Consider the following 17,922-nt stretch of genomic DNA (forward strand, 5'->3'; position numbering starts at 1 on the left):
ATATTTTACATTTCCTTCGATTCTAAAAATATACAATACAGATATTTTATTCTGGCGACTGGGCCGAATGAAGATGCTTTTAGAAAATCCACCATCCAAGAGAAACTGAATTTGTTGTTCCATTCCTTTCTTTTACATTTTATATGTTTAGTTGCTGCTCAAATTTCTAGATCAGAGGTAACAGGAACTTGATGATGAATGTCATAACTAGTCTCCTTAGAATGATAATTTAAGATAGAAAAGTCTTGGGTAAAACAATGAGAGTTGGAACAGTTGAGTATTGTGTGAATGAATAGCAGACGTATCTACACATAAAAAGTGCCTATATTTATGCAATATTGACACACCCATCGGAGTCCGGCCTGGTGGCTCCGCTACGAGCTATAGGGAAGGAACTGTCCGGAGTGCTGAACCGGCCAAAGCACGCAGAGGCCAAGCCGATGCTGTCCGTGGCACTAGACAATCTTCCCGCGCCACTAACAGGAGCGGGAGAAGGCAGCCTATGAGTGATCAATGACGTAATCCTGCTAATCCCACTGTGATTGCTTGCACCTGGTTGGCACACTATATAATCACTTCTGCTTTCAGAACCCGTTGCTGATCCTAACCTTCCTGAAGCTGTGCCTCTCCTTGCTCTCGTCTGATGGGAGAGATTCCTTGGACTGTTCCTGCTCCTGACTCCTTGGGGAAATATTGACTTTATCCGTCGGTGCTCCCGACACAGTTTAGGCTATCTTTGTTATCCTTTTTCACGATATTCCTTGTTTGTTTTTAATGCCTGAAAGTCTAAGTAAAAGACGTAAAACTGCTCCTTGTGTCTGTCATCTCTGCACCTGGGTCCTAAGTCACAGCTTTACAGTAGGATCAGCCATTAAATGGACCCAGCAGAGATGGAACAATTGCGCACCGCATTTCAAATGCAGACATTAACGCTGGGCGAACAACAGACCCAGATCCAATCTCTGGAGGCCAATCTGCGAGCCCTCTCCCAGTCCATGGCGGGAGTAGGTCCTTCACTCCGGCAGATCCAGCAGATCAGCACTCACCAGCAGGAGATGAGGACTACGCTCGCTACTCTCACCGCCGCGCTACAGACCCAGGCAGCTCCAAGCTCCACCCCGTCCGCTCCCGCTACCAGTGCGCCACTCGGCTCCGCTCGTCTCCCAGAACCGAACCTGCCACCACCTGAGAAATATTCAGGCAACCCGGAAACATGTAGACAGTTTCTGGTTCAATGTGAACTTGCCATTAGTGCTCAGCCCATGAAATTTTCTAATGAATTGGCTAAAGTTTCGTTTGTCACACAGCTCCTGTCTGGACCTCCACTGGCCTGGGCAACAGCGTTATGGGAGCAGCAGGCGGCGGCTTGCCAGAACTTTCACAACTTTGTTGCAGAAATACGCAGAGTGTTTGATCATCCCGTGACAGGCCAGGAGGCAGCGAAACGGCTGTACGCCCTCAGACAGGGGAGCGAGACGGTGGCAGAGTACACAATTAAGTTCCGCACACTGGCAGTAGCGAGCGGCTGGAACGTTCCCTCTCTTCTCACCGCATATCAGCAAGGCCTTTCTGAAGAAATCAAAGATGAACTTGCCGCCCGGGAGCAGCAGGACGATATGGAGGAACTCATCAAACTGGCCATCCGGGTAGACAACCGGATTCGGGAGCGGCGGCGCGAGAGGAGAGGAAGTTTCCTGGGACAGCAAACTGGTCGGGTTGTGTCTCCCACGCCGATCGTCCCTACAGATGAGCCCATGCAGATCGGCGCGGCGAGGCTGTCACCGGAGGAGCGGGCTCGCCGCATGAAGGAGGGCTGTTGCCTATATTGTGGAGTGACGGGTCACTTCATTACTCGTTGTCCGAAGAGGCCAGTAAAAGACGGGGCCCGCCAGTAGAAGAGGAGCTACTGACGGGTCGTGTCTCTATACTCCCCTCTTTCCCATCTTGAATGGTCATACCGGCCACGTTATCCTGGGGCTCCAACACACATTCTCTAAAAGGTTTCATTGACTCTGGTGCTGCGGGGAATTTCCTGGATAAAACCTGGGCAAAGCAGTGGGGTGTCCCAACACGCCCACTGGAGGAGTCAGTGGATATTACAGCCCTTGACGGGCGTCCCTTGGGGTCTGGTAAGATACATCACTGCACTGTTCCCATCACATTAGTGTTAGAGGGAAAACATCATGAAGAGATTTCTTTCCATTTAACTGACTCACCAGCGTTGCCTCTAGTCCTAGGCTATCCATGGTTGGCGCAGCATAATCCCCACTTAGACTGGGCAGTAGGCCAGGTGGAGGAGTGGGGTCCATTGTGTCAGTTTTCATGTCTAAAAACCCCAGAAGAAGCAGCTCGGGGCGTGGAAGTGAAAGAAAGTGAGTCTATAAATGTAACCAATGTTCCCTCTGAATACTTAGACCTCAAAGAAGTGTTCAGTAAAAGACGGGCCACTACTCTTCCTCCCCACCGGTCTTATGACTGCCAAATAAAGCTGTTAAAAGGGACAAGTCCACCCAGGGGACACTTATATTCTCTTTCGGCACCAGAGACTGTAGCCATGGAGAAATATGTAAAGGAGGCACTGGAGTTAGGTTTCATCCGGTCCTCCACATCCCCTGCCTCAGCCGGGTTTTTCTTTGTGGGAAAAAAAGACGGATCACTCCGCCCTTGCATTGATTATAGGCAGTTAAATGACTACTGTTAAAAATCGGTATCCTCTTCCCCTGTTAGCAACGGCATTTGAACACTTGCGGGGGGCCTGCATCTTCACCAAGATTGACTTACGGAATGCATACAACCTGATACGTATCCAAGAGGGGGATGAATGGAAAACAGGATTCATCACGCCCACTGGTCACTACGAGTACAGGGTAATGCCTTTCGGACTGTCAAATGCCCCTGCGGTGTTCCAAGCATTCATCAATGACGTGCTACGGGACATGTTGAATAAATTTGTATATGCATATCTCGATGATATACTTATTTTTTCCCAGACCCGTCAGGAACATGTACAACATGTGCGTCGTGTCGTAAAGAGACTGCTCCAACACCATCTGTACGCCAAGCCAGAGAAATGTGAGTTCCATCTAAACACGGTACCTTTTCTGGGCTACATCCTCTCCCCCTCCGGAACATCAATGGATCCTGAAAAGGTGCGTGCAGTATTGGAGTGGCCCCACCCTGCCTCCATTAAACAAGTGCAACATTTCATGGGGTTTGCAAACTTCTATCGCAGGTTTATCCGAGGGTTCAGTTCCATCGCAGCCCCCATGAATGTTCTCACTAAAAAACTGCCCGTCCGGTTTAGCTGGACTCCCCAAGCAGCTGAAGCATTTGCCAAACTGAAACAGCTATTTACCACAGGCCCCGTCCTCATCCACCCAAACCCAGCTCTGCCTTTTGTAGTAGAGGTGGATGCATCAGAGGTGGGGGTGGGCGCCATTCTGTCACAACGTTCCCCTGCTGATAACAAGTTGCATCCATGTGCTTTTTTTTCAAGAAGGCTTGATCCGGCAGAGAGAAACTATGACGTGGGCAACCGGGAGCTTCTAGCGGTCAAGGAAGCATTGGAGCAATGGAGGCATTGGCTGGAAGGCACGGAGCATCCGTTTGTGGTGTGGACCGACCACAAGAATCTGGCCTATATCCAAAGTGCCAGACGCCTGAACTCTCGCCAAGCCAGGTGGGCTCTCTTCTTTAATCGATTTGAATTTATTCTGTCATATCGGCCGGGGTCTAAAAACACCAAAGCCGACGCACTGTCCCGTCAGTATGATTCTGCAGATAAGGGTGCTGAGCCGGAGCTCATCCTGGCACCATCTCGGATCATCGCCCCAGTCATGTGGGGGATTGAGACGGAGGTGAAGGCGGCGCAGCATGCTGACCCAGGGCCAGAGGACTGTCCACGCAACCGCCTGTATGTCCCTCCGGGGGTGCGGACCCGTGTGTTGGAGTGGGGGCACTCGTCTCGGCTGGTGGGACATCCAGGGGGGAGGCGCACGCTGGACTTTATCGCCCAGAGATTCTGGTGGCCCAACGTCCGCAGGGACGTACTTCTATTTGTGGCAGCCTGTGTCACCTGTGCACAACACAAGAGTCCTCGTCAGCGTCCAGCAGGTTTGCTATGTCCGTTGCTTATTCCACGACGTCCCTGGTCTCACATCTCTCTTGACTTTGTCACGGGTCTCCCTCGCTCGGGGGGAAAAACGGCTATTTTGGTAGTGGTGGACCGTTTTTCTAAAGCAGCACGGTTCATCGCCCTGGCCAAACTCCCCTCAGCGAGGGAGACTGCAGTGTTAGTAATGGATTACGTGTTCCGTGTGCACGGCATCCCACGTGATGTAGTGTCTGACCGAGGTCCTCAGTTCTCTGCGCAGTTTTGGAAAGCCTTTTGCAAACTCCTTGGTGCCACTGCCAGTCTCTCCTCAGGCTTCCATCCTCAGTCAAACGGACAGACTGAGAGGGTAAATCAAGAGTTGGAAACTACATTACGCTGCCTGGCCGCTTCCGACCCCGCATCATGGAGTTCGCATCTCATGTGGGCAGAATATGCACATAACTCTCTGAAGTCCTCCTCCACAGGCATGACCCCGTTTGAGTGCCAGCTGGGCTATCAGCCGCCCCTGTTTCCAGATCAAGAACCTGAGGTGGGGGTACCGGCGGCAACAGACTTTGTGAGGCGGTGTGCGCGGACCTGGAGAACAGCCAGAGCAGCTCTATTACGAGCGAGGACCAGGTATTCCCAGCAGGCGAATCGGCGGCGACGGCCGTCAATCCCTTTTCGGCCAGGGGATAGAGTCTGGCTGTCCTCCAGAGACCTTCCACTAAGGGTGGAGAGCAAGAAATTGGCCCCGCGCTTCGTGGGCCCGTTTGAAGTGGCATCACAGGTTGGTCCAGTAGCGTACCGATTAATACTGCCTGCTGCCATGAAAATCCATCCTGTATTTCATGTGTCCCTATTAAAACCTGTGGTGTCCAGTCCTTTGTCCCCCCCTGTCCCACCTCCCCCTCCTCCTCGCTGGGTTGAGGGAGGACCTGTGTACACGGTCCGGAGGATCATGGATTCACGCCGGGTGCGCCGCAGCATGCAGTACTTGGTCGATTGGGAGGGATACGGGCCAGAGGAGAGGTGCTGGGTGCCGGCTCGAAATATCATGGACCGCACCCTGATCCAGGATTTCCAGCAACGTGGTCAAGCCGTGGGGTCGCCAGGTGGCGTCCCTAGGGAGGGGGGTAATGACACACCCATCGGAGTCCGGCCTGGTGGCTCCGCTACGAGCTATAGGGAAGGAACTGTCCGGAGTGCTGAACCGGCCAAAGCACGCAGAGGCCAAGCCGATGCTGTCCGTGGCACTAGACAATCTTCCCGCGCCACTAACAGGAGCGGGAGAAGGCAGCCTATGAGTGATCAATGACGTAATCCTGCTAATCCCACTGTGATTGCTTGCACCTGGTTGGCACACTATATAATCACTTCTGCTTTCAGAACCCGTTGCTGATCCTAACCTTCCTGAAGCTGTGCCTCTCCTTGCTCTCGTCTGATGGGAGAGATTCCTTGGACTGTTCCTGCTCCTGACTCCTTGGGGAAATATTGACTTTATCCGTCGGTGCTCCCGACACAGTTTAGGCTATCTTTGTTATCCTTTTTCACGATATTCCTTGTTTGTTTTTAATGCCTGAAAGTCTAAGTAAAAGACGTAAAACTGCTCCTTGTGTCTGTCATCTCTGCACCTGGGTCCTAAGTCACAGCTTTACAAATATGCATCTCTCCTCCTTTCTCTCTCCAGTGATGGCTGTGTTCCTGCTGCTGGTTACACAAGTTCATCATGGTTATTGTGCTCAGAAAGGTGGTAAGTAGTTTTCTGACAGATAAAACCTTTTGCATTATACATTAGCCTACTTCTCTTCTCCATGTCATACCAAAAGCCTGAACAATTATTACTCTTTCACTAGTGCTATATACCTGATATAGCTGATTTTATTTATATTTTTTTGGCTGTATAATTATAATAAAAAATAAAATAAAGAAGTAGACACCCTAGCCAAATTTCATACCGTATGGATAACGATGCCAAACTTAACGTAATATGAACATATCTAATGGGACAAAATTATGGTCCAGGTGTTTAACTTCCGTTGAGTTTTGCATTTTGTGACAGGTGCAGTTCTGAAATATGCAGGTTGTGAGCAAACACATTCTCATTCCAAGGGCATCAAATATTGTTGCTTTGTCACACGCACTGTAACAAACTTCCTGTAAAATTTACAATAAATAACTGGCAAAAAAGTTGCCAATAATATCCTGTAAAATAGCTATTATTTACTGTAAAACTGGATTACAACAAATAATTGTATATCGATTGACAGCAAATTACTGTAAATAAATTACAGGATTGTATTGTTTTATCTACAGTAACTATATTAATCTTGTAAACCTGTTTACAGTTATTTCTTGTAATCTACGTGAATTACAGTAATTAACTGGCAACTCGAGTTGCCAATAAATAACTGTAAATTTACCAGCATACAAGATGTTACTGTAAAACCAGTTTACAGTAATTTCCTGTAATCCACTTTAATTACAGTAATTAGCTGGCAACTGGAGTTGCCAATAAAGACCTGTAAATTTCCATTAATACAATATGTTGCTGTAAAACATTTACCAATAAAGACATGTAAAAAAACTAAAAAATCCAAGATTTAGCTGTAAAACGCTTTACAGTGAACATTTTCAAAAATGTATAAATTACAATATTAGCCAGTCAAACCATCTTTACCAATAAACTGCTGTAAATCAAAAAAAGCTTTTTGAATTGCATTAGATCTGCACAAATAAAAATCAAAGTCAGAGCTGCAAGTCAAACATTTATTAAAATTAACAGTGAGATTAACATTTTCAGTAGCAGTAACAGTAACATTCCCACTTAAGCTGCGTTCACACCGACCTATTAAAGTATTTCGCTGGCATCGAGTTTACATACAAAGTCAATGCAAACGAGCGATTGAGCGTATATTTGCCCAGGAGAAAAATCGCTGGGCGTCCGAGCGGCAGAGACAGAGCGATAGGGAGAAAATCCGCTCGTCGCCCGAGATGAAATATCCCAACTCGAGCGAAAATCCGCTGGCATCAGTCGCTCGCTGCCGTGTGAGAGCGAGTCAAGGATCACACTGGCTTGCAACAAACCACTGGTTTATTGTGTGGCAACAAACCGCATTGACAGCTGATTGACAGGCTGACAGCTGACATGAAGTGAAGTCTGTACTACCGGTATGGAGCTCGCAAGGGGAGCACGCTGATCGGCTTAGCTTGTAAGCAACGACAGGGGCTCGTAGTGGACAAACAGCATGACATTGCGTAACGTTATAGCCCCCACATGTCCGTCAATTTGTGTGCCTGTTGATGAGCGATTTAAACAGAGCGACAGAGCGATTGCAAAGGGTTGAATCAAGCGACAGAGAGAAAAATAAATATCTCGGTGTGAATACAGCTTTAGAACACAAAGAGCGACACAGGGAGAGACGAGGAGAGAGAGAGGGATCAGATGAGAGATACACACAAACACAGAGATAGAGAGAAACACAGAGATAGAGAATAGGAAGGGAGATAAGAGACCAGCCCTGTCGCCAGAAGAAAACCTTAGCATTTCACATGTCTGAACAGTCTCGACATAACATTGAAACAAAATGCTGGTTAATCTGAAAACCTCGCTGCTTTTCCAACGTTAAACACAAATAAAATTACACATTTGCAATGAAAAACCTGAGATAAGGCACAGACATATTTTAAAAGAGAAAGCAGCAATATGGTTTCTAACCAACATCATTTTGAATATGTCAACTTTCGCTGCCGGTGTGGTCAGGTATTCAAGTATTTAAGACAGGCCTTTAAGATCAAACGCAAATAAAAATAACATTGTACAAATACAAAACCTGTGATAAGGCACAAACATCTTTTAAAATAAAACGCTGCAATATGGTTTCTTGCCAACATCATTTTGAATAATCGGTCAACTTTCACTGCCGGTGTGGTCACGTATTCAAGTATTCAAGACAGGCCTTTAAGATAAAAATAGAGCAACAGCTTAAAAGGTGGCTTGCTAGGGCTGACCTGAGGCTTCAATGCCATGGTAATCAATGTCCAATTCAGTAATCAAATGCTTTGTTTGCTTTCCTTACATTTATTTCTATATAGTAATCCAACATTATTTATCATGCATCAGCCAAAATTATTTTTACATATTCTCTCAGAAAAGGACATTTGACATTTGTGATGTGATTATTGTTTACTTTGTAGCAGTTTTTCTTACATTATTAAGCTAAAACCTCACCTGTTACGTGCCCCGTCAAAGCATCAAATATATTGGAATACTTGTCACTGAAGCTTCGAAGCAATACAACCCATTCTCACTCCGAGCGCGTAGCATATTGACGCTTTGTCCCGTCCCTTGTGCGTCGCTTGTTACTAACATGGTACCCTTGACCGACCCATGAAATGACTTGGGCTTTCCGACTAAACTCAATGTAAACCCATGGAAGTCATCTTTGACGCTTATGGCAACTGCTCCCCCATTAGTCAACTGCTCCCCCATTAGGGTCTGGGGAGAGGAGCTAACCTCTCCCAGACCCTAACCCTAAACCTAACCTCTCCCACCCCCCACGCCTAAACCCAACCTCCCCCAGACCCTAACCCTAAACCTAACCTCTCCCACCCCCCACGCCCAAACCTAACCTCCCCCCAGACCCTAATGGGGGAGCAGTTGACTAATGGGGGAGCAGTTAGGCTAATGGGGGAGCAGTTGCCATAAGCGTCAAAGATGACTTCCATGGGTTTACATTGAGTTTAGTCGGAAAGCCCAAGTCGTTTCATGGGTCGCTCAAGGGTACCATGTTAGTAACAAGCGACGCACAAGGGACGGGACAAAGCGTCAATATGCTACGCGCTCTGAGTGAGAACGTGTTGAGCAATATGACCAGCTACACCAAGGGTTTTCAAAGTCTGACATTGCGGGCCTCCCCTCTGCCCTGGGATGAACCCTAGAGTAAAAACTCAATAATTTAGCCAAGATAGCCCGATATTGATAATGTATAAACTAATGGAATATTTTTTCACTTCCATTCACTGAGCCTCCCCTGAAACGGGAGCCCCCCTGGGGAGGCCAGCCTCATTTTGAAAACCCCTGACTTACACTTTAACATTAATAAAGCCTGAGAAATAGGCATCTATTCATGAACAAGTATCAATGTAGAAAAAAATCTCAGCAATCCAAAATCTTAAAAGGCCATAACAAAGAAAGATAGTGAGATTAACAAACATTTCCATATCTCACATTCACACAACGCAGGTGTAAAAACAGAATGTCCATAAGGCAGAGAGAAACCTGACTATGGTTCCTGAGCATGTTGCATATGCAAGACTTACGCAACTGATTCAAAGTCCATCATCCGTCGGAGGAGTGTAGACACTTGAGGGTTGTTGGTGTTGTTCCTCTTCTCTGTGACCTTTCCAGTTCTTTTGCCCACAACCTTCGTGGTGGCCGTCTTGGTGCCGGTGGTTGGGTTGATCCCAAGGTAACATCTGAAATCACACAATCACATGAACAAACAGATTAGGAAAATGTTTGGGTAGGTGGGTGGGTGAGTCCATCTGTCCGTGTCATTTGCATATCTCGAGAACCGTCTGATGTACTTCACATTTGGTGGGTGTGTTGCTGGGCAGCTCACCCTAAAAGACTGATGTTACTCATCCATAGATGGTTTTGTGTTAGTTGGTAGTTGGAGATACCAGCCCTAGAGATGTCTGCCTTCTCTCCAATACAATAGAACTTGATGGTTGTGGTGCTCAAAGTGGCAAAAAAATACTTTCGAAAATCTCAACAGGAATGTCTCCTTCCAGAAATCACGACCCGGTGAATCAAGATAATCCATAGACCTTGTTGTGAGCAGCTTCATGTAGGAACTAACTAGCAGCTAGTGGGTGCAGTTCAGTCAAAAGAAAATAGTTCCTACATGAAACTGTTCACAACAATGGATTATGTGGATTATGTTGAGTTAACCGGGCCATGATTTCTAGAAAGATGTTGCTGTTGAGTTTTTCAAATCTTTTTTTTGGTGCTTTGAGCACCACACGCCAAGTGCCATCCAGTTCCATTGTATCAGAGAAAAGGCAGACACCTCCAAATATTGATATCTCCAAAGCCCAGGCACCTAACACAAAACAATCTAGATGGATAAACAGCACGACAGGTGAGAGGATTTATTTTTTATTTTTATGGTGAGCTGTCCCTTTAATGTGATCTCTGTCCAGCTGTAAATCAATTTAATAAAAAAGCACTACAAATCTTAATATGAAAATTGTTACCTTTGGATGAATTCCAGCGTGCAAGCCGCCTGCCCCTGGTACATCAGATTGAAGTTGTAGAAAACCGAAAATAATGCTGCCATTCCAGCCACGAAGTTGGGATGTGGAGGCACAACCACCTGGCTCTCGACACTCAGCATCCATTTGGTCGCTGTGAGCGTCTCACCTAAAATCCATAAACATAAGAACTCCATGTAAATAAGCACTTTCTGGATTTCCACATACCATATCCACAGGCTGAACTGTTAAACTAAGACATAACAATCACAGTTCCTCACAGTTTATGAAATGCTTTATGACAGATTTCAAAACATTGTTTATACACTACCTAAGACAATCAGTCTCGGAGAGTCTGCAAGCGACACATCTCGTTCTACATCAGCTGCTGTTGCAGATACCTAAAAGGCAAAAGCACAAACAAAACATACAAAATTGAATAACAGCTTAAAGGAGATTTTTTTTTTTTTTTTTTCAAACCTGGACCCTATTTTACACACTGTATGCGTCTAATAAACACATCGTGACAATTTTTTTTCAAATTGGTCGAGTACTCACCGAGATATGTGCTCAAACAACTACACAGTAAAAATGTGTCAAGATCAGTTTTACAGTTTACACATACAGTGTGGAAAATAGGGTCCAGGTTGAATTTTTTTTATAAATTCTCCTTTAAGAACCATATCAATGTTCTTAAATGTTAAAGCCCATTTAATACAAATTACACATACTTGACATTGCTACCAACCATTTTCTAAATCACACTGGTATTTAGATTGATGAATGCATTTTTCCAACTTTTTCAGGCAGTCACCGATTTCACCTCATTTCATTAAAGGAACACTCCACTCAATAACTGTCAAACTAGATGACGGTTTTGAAGTCATTCATCTAGTTTGACAGTTATTGAGAGTTGATTTTAGTTAATGAGTTATTAATTTGAGTTAGTGTGGACCAGTGATGTCACTGGTCCACACTTTAACACTCAATAACTGTCAAATTAAATGACAGACTTCAAAACAGTTTACAGTTTTCTGATATACTACTGATGTTCTAATGATACAAAGCTGGTTGAAAATGGGCAGAGTCAGGGGCGGTTTTAGCATCAGAGCTTTGGGTGGGCTCAGCCCACCCAAAGGTCATGGACCACTGAACCCCTAGGGGGGTCCGGGGGCATGCTCCCCCGGAAGAAAATTTTGTACAGTTTCAAGTAAAAATGGATCAAACTGGCGCACTTTGACATCAAAATGAAGAGACTAGATCTATGAAGAACTACACACATCAATATCTTCTTTACCGTTCTGTGGTTTTCCAGCGATGAAAAAATAATTGTTTCCCTATATATACTATATATATTCTGCATACAGGTTACTATATGGTAGAATTATGCTTGCATAAATAATACCAAAATCACTGCAGGGGAGTTTCAAGAAAAGTAACATTTTGCTTTGTAGGCAAAACAAAAGTAAAATTAAATCAAAAGGGAACTTCCTAACTTATTGGCTGGAATAATATTCCGACAAGATAATAATATACTGGAAGCACTAAAGCAGGAGTTTGCAGTCAACTAGTTGAAATTAATATGTGGCAGTATTTGTGGGGGTCAAAATCTATGTAGGGTGTACCACCACAAATAGATCAGTGTATGGGAAACACTGACTATTCAATTGTGTGACTAGAAAGACACCAATAAATCTGAGAAAATGTACTTTAATTTTGAACAACAGCACTACAACGGTGGCATAACAAATGGTATTATGAAATTATTGTGGGAAAAAACAAGAATGCCACTTTTTTTCATGAACTTTAAGCAGAAAATTAAAAAATAGTTTTAAAGCAAAAATAAATAATAAATAAAGATAATTTTAACATTGGCTCAACCAGCCCATCTTACTGACCACCAGGGGTCCTGGTCCTTAATCCCTTTGTATTGCTACCATGCCACTGGTACTGTACACAAACAAGGCTGTTTAAATATCTGCCTTGCACTCCCTTAGAGGGAAATAACAAGCCTGTAAGAACTTTTATTGAGATACTGAACTAACATCACAGCAAGACATAAGTGATGCCATGCACGCATGTTAAAGGAGGACTTACCCCCTAGATATGTATTAGAACAGTGATTTGAAAATACCTATGGAAAAAACCAAGAAATGACATATGCTCTTGTCTATACTGGACTCTTTGGCTGTGCTCAAGTCGAGATTCTTTTTCGGAAATCGACGCCATTACAGTTTGCCTACTGCCTCAAAAATAATTTATTTGAGAGGGGCAATATCTCTATAAATATCAACAACTAGCCAACGCTGTTGGTCTGTATGGAAACAGAAAATCTGAAAATGGTTTTAAGTTATATCAATTTGGTAATTCAGTGGCGAACTAGAAATTTAATTATTTTTCTGCATGTATCTCTATGGAAACTACTCAAACTATGTTACGGGAGCAAAGTGACATGGGCTCGTTAACAGCAGCACACCCACAATAGGACAAACCTCTCGCTCTGGGGTAACACAATGCGAGATTTCTCCACGTCATTCCCTCGTACAACTAGCGATAAACCGCGCAATGAAATCCGTTTTTAATTTGCGTTTTGGGGCTTTTCGTGATTCTTGTTGAAAGTTACAGCACCTATGATTTTTCCTCTCAGGGCGCAGAGCAGGACAGAGCTCTTCTCCTCCTCGGAGCACACACACACAGACAGAGCCAGTTGCTCTGCTCTGCTGACTGAAAGCCCCCGCCTCTCACTGCTGCTGTGTGCAGTGTGCGCGCGCCCCGCGGGTGCATGAGCGAGCAGACTCCCGTTTGACTGGCCGAGAGAAAGTGCTTCCAAGTCGGACTGATAGCCGCGGAAATGTCAGACTGTGCACAGAGAGCACTGGAGAAAGTGCTCCAGACAGCAAAACACACACACAGCGAGTCAACCCCCCCCCCCCCCCCCGTTGCTTGTACACAGTGACGATATTACAGTAGCCGATGTGTTTAGACCAGCTTTGTCACGTTGTCACGTCGTAGTATAGCGTTATATTTTACATGTGCGCTAAACTGCGACCATATTTGTTTGCGGAAATATCAGACTGCTCTCTCTGCTCTCAGAGAGCCCAGCTGCTGCTGGCCTGCTGCGCGCGCCCGCGGAGCTTGGGGCTCATCCATGTTACAGTACGACTCTCTCCCGCCTGCCTCTGGGCTGGAGACAGTGCTTGCAACTCGGACTGATAATATAAACATCATCATTCGAGCTTATCCAGGTAAGATATCAATAAAGTAATGACACATTCAGCAGGAAACTAACTATAATTAAGACATGTGCCAACTTTGACGACGTTTGGTTCAGTATTTTAAGAGCAAACTTCAATAGAAATAGGCTTGGAGTTCTGAGGAGCCGAAAGGGTACAGGGGGGGTAGGGGTAGGGGTGCACCGATCGATCTGCACGCAATCTGTATCGGCCGATTTGGACCTCAAATATGTGATCTGCTGTTTCCGATATTCCTTTAATTTTGCCGATCGCATAGCCGATCATGCTGCACGTGAGAAACATGAGGCAGCCCATTTTCATGTCTTCAATGTCTATCGTTTAACTTTCATATTGTGCTCTAACGTTTATATCATTGTGTTGCAAAGCACACGCTTTGCTTTCATCAGTGTACTCACCTCCATGCACACACCGCACCAGACTGTCAACACACCTCTTGCGTCTTTGAATCACACAAATCAGCTGGTGATTAGAGCAGACTCCGCAGAGAGAAGTTATCTCCAGTCCTCCCGCCTACCGAGGCATTTGCATGCTGTTAAATCCGTGTGTATTAAAGTCCCAGATTAACGTGGTAGTCGGGGTAGTGCACGCGCACACGCAGACAATTTCCACGCAAGCATTGATGTTCCCGCGGGCACTTTGAAGGAAGCGAAAGTGTGCTGCTATGTGGATGTGCGCTCCATTCAGACGGATGCGCTAATTAATGCCACTACTCAGATGGAGTTTAGCTCGTGTGTAGCTTGTGATTCTGTTGTTTCTCCCGTCATGTAACCCTGTCACCATTATGTAGATCGCACTCATAGTGCTGCTAATTATAACACTGTAACTCGGCCTCGATGGGCGGGTCGTTTTGATGTTCGTTCGATGCGGATCCCAATGTATGACGGTTATTGTGCATAACCCCGGTTCTATGAGTGGGAGCTCTTTGGCTTTAGTCATGGTTCAAGACTGGTGTTTAAGAGTAACTGACTTACAGTTTACCTAATTATCATTTATATATTATTAGTTGTTAATTATCACTATAATTGGCCTATATAACAGCAAGCTTGGTTACTGACCTGTTTGTATATTTTATTGCCTCCTTTTTCCAGACCACACACAATCCTACTATTCCTGTCATAATGCTGTAAAAAGCCTATACTGCTGTACTGTACTGAAGAGAACTGACAACTAAACGGTTGAACTCCCATCTGTCTCATGTTGGCAGTTTCCTTTAGCCTACAAAATATAAAATAAATATATATATATATATCGGTGATCGGTAATCGGTAATCGGTGATCGGTCGATGATCGGTTGGGCAGATATTTCTCATAGGTGATCGGCAATCGGTGATCGGTGGCAAAAAACGTGATCGGTGCACCCCTAGGTAGGGGAGTAATTATCTTGAAATCCCATAGTCTTTGGGAACACTGTGACGTCAGTGTGTTCCTAATCTCCCATTCATTTGAGAAAGAAAAAAAAAGCAGTGTTCGACGTTTAGAGGGCGCTTATGCCAGTTATGCTGCTGAAAAATGATACAAATGGTAAAATGGCAACAGTTTGGTGTCAAATGTGGAAATTCTGACCAGAATTCTTCACACATCACCCCCAAAGTCATATATATTGGTTAAAAGCTGAAAAAAAGTGTTTTGGAGGTAAGTTCTCCTTTAAGCTATCATCATCATCACATCAGACAGGCTGTGTAAAGCAGCCACTTGCGATTCTGAAGGGCTTAATTTCATTCAGATAACAAGGGACCCGTTTGAAAATATGTTTGTCACTTATGCCCATATGTTTCTCAAAAAACATTGCATCCATTTACACCCGCTTTACTGCGAGCTAGCATGACATGGCTGGCTGGTGCCATGGTAGCCTACCTTCCTCCAGTCCACCTGTTTGTCTGGCAGGCACAGCGACAAGTTCTTTTGTTTAGCCTACGAAACAACGTTACGCGCTAATTTGCATATCAATATGCGCTAATTAAGTAACTACTAACGACTCTGACTGCTCAACGCTCACCTCACAGTTTCATTGATCATGAGTGGGGAGAAGTGAAGTGATGTGGGATTAGGCAGATAGATGGAGGAGGGAGCGCCTGCGCTAGAAACTTTTCAGGTGGGCTGAACCCCCCTAAATTTTTGTCTCAGCCCACCCTAAGAACATAGAGGGGGGGGGGGGACACGCACACAGCGCATTGAGTGTAGTCGGGAACTGCTACTAATGACCACCATGGATTTGGAGGAAAAAAAAAAAAAAAAAAAAAAATTGCCTCTATTTTTTTGGGTGGGCTGAGACAATTTTTGGGTGGGCTAAAGCCCACCCAAAAAAGGCCTAGAACCGCCCCTGGGCAGAGTGTTCCTTTAAGATATGAAAATCGACTTGCAGACTTGAAACTTGCTTGAGATAATCCATCACAGTGAACATTTAATTGTAACAGTAACATTTTAGCAATTATTTTTGTGAAATTTGCATTTTTGTCACAGTGAGAGCAAGCTCTTCCAGCAACCTTTTTAATGCAAGGAAAAAATATATATATGTGTAATACTTTTAGGATAGTCATTTTCTAACAACATAGCTTGTGTTTGCAATGCTTTTTGATAGTAGACTGACATCCTGGATTTCAGAGCACACTTGAATACACCAACAAGGAAGCATTATCTAAAGCATTAGTAATGTTATCACTGAAAGTTCACTGTGATGGCTTACCTATCCCAAGCAAGTTTCAGGTCTCTGCAAGTTCATTTTAAACTGTACTGAAATAAGTGAAACCAGTGGCTGCTTGGAAGGTAGGGAAGATGCATCCATTAGTGTAACAACAAGCTCATGGTGATTTAGATAATGGTCAGCTGAAATGTCAAGTACTTTAGTAGTACATGGACAAAAACAATAATCGGTATTGTCACTGATGAATACTGAACAAAGAATGAAACAGTGGTCCAGGCAAGATGGAGAGAAGTTAAAACATTGTTCATTTGCATATACCACCTTTGTATAATTAAAAAATCAGATTTTGTAATGATACAAAGCTGGTTGAATATCGGCAAAGTCGTCTTTTAAATGCACACTTACATCAGCCTGCAGAATGAGTGCCTCAGGTTTCTCTTTGAAGTGTGCCATAAGCAGGAGGATTGCACATTGTCCAGGAGAGGTTGCTCCACTGTCATCAAACTTCATCAGGATACGCTGTATCTCATCTCTGCCGCTCCCTGTTGCCTTTTGGCGGAAGAACCGAATGATCAGCTTCCCCATTTCTGCTGTGGCCTCCTCCATTTTCTCCAGGATGCTGATGTCGGTTAGTAATTTGAAGTGGCTGTACATTTCTTTGGGTGTGAAAAGATATGGCCAGTCATCCTTCATCTGAGCAATAGATGGAGGTGGGCAGGCGTTGATGGATTTCCGCTGTAGATAGTATGTTGCTTTCATCAACTGACTCAGATGTCCTCTCTCTGCCCCAGTCGGCCCCTCAGTGCTGTAAAGGTTCTTCATTTCTTGTTGCTTTTCTTTGAGACTTTCCTCAGATTCCTCTGGTGGGCAGTCAGGCTGCCATCTCACGCAGCCATATTGGTCAGCTGGTCCTCGTGGAATGTCTGGCACTGATGAATCTGAGACACGTTTCTGACTCCTACGTCTTGAGAGTATGTTACCACGATTAGCATGCTCTACTCGTGTTTTTATTTGCTTCAAAAGGGATCCATAGCCACTGCCAATTTTAGTGCCATCTTTCAGGACATCGGCGAAGCTTTTAGGATACTGATCGACAATCATCTTGGCGATCAAGGTGCAGTGAGATTTTGATGGATTTAACTCAGTCAGTCTCATTTCATCCACCACGATTCTGACCATTTCCCTGCGTTCTTTAGAACGGGGACGCTTTCTCTCCTCAGTCGCTGTTCTGATAGCAGACGGCATTCTATGCCAAGGAACTCTGAAGTTGTCTGTCCAGGTACTTGAATCCACACATATCCTGGATCTGGCGCTTGGAGTGCTTGCTGTTGAGGATGGGGAGGACGGGGGGACTGAAGAATCCTCTCCAGTAGTATCAGAAGCATCCTGGGTAGGTTCTACAGGAGTCAAAGTTATGAATCTTGATTGGTCTGGGGGGGGGGGGGGGATAGAGAAAGATTAATTTGCCGCCAGAAATCGCCGACATTTGGTTCTTGGAAAAGTCTGTGGTTTTAGAATGGGGATTTCACTTAAATGCATAAAATAAGGTCTGTGGTAAACAAAGGTTTATGGAAATGCGAATTTGGGTTCAGCATGATAATCTTCACAAACGTGAATAACTTTTAAGTTTTATGCCCTTTGAAGTGCTTTATAAAAATCACGTAAAAAACACGCAT

At 44.8% G+C, this 17,922-nt stretch overlaps 1 protein-coding gene across 1 annotated transcript; it reads right to left on the reverse strand.

The window, feature by feature from the left end:
• Positions 1–9,411: 9,411 nt before the first annotated feature.
• On the reverse strand, positions 9,412–17,347 carry LOC310779489 (uncharacterized protein; the record flags this gene model as incomplete). The annotated part of the gene is made up of 4 exons (XM_083640021.1): positions 9,412–9,571; positions 10,355–10,520; positions 10,683–10,752; positions 16,652–17,347. 4 exons carry the CDS (start codon positions 17,345–17,347, stop codon positions 9,412–9,414), a joined length of 1,092 nt encoding a protein of 363 aa, XP_083496147.1.
• Between the last annotated feature and the right edge of the window lie 575 nt (positions 17,348–17,922).

This window comes from Poromitra crassiceps, assembly GCF_964638095.1.
Source record: "Poromitra crassiceps genome assembly, chromosome: 7".
Lineage (NCBI taxonomy): Eukaryota > Metazoa > Chordata > Actinopteri > Beryciformes > Melamphaidae > Poromitra > Poromitra crassiceps.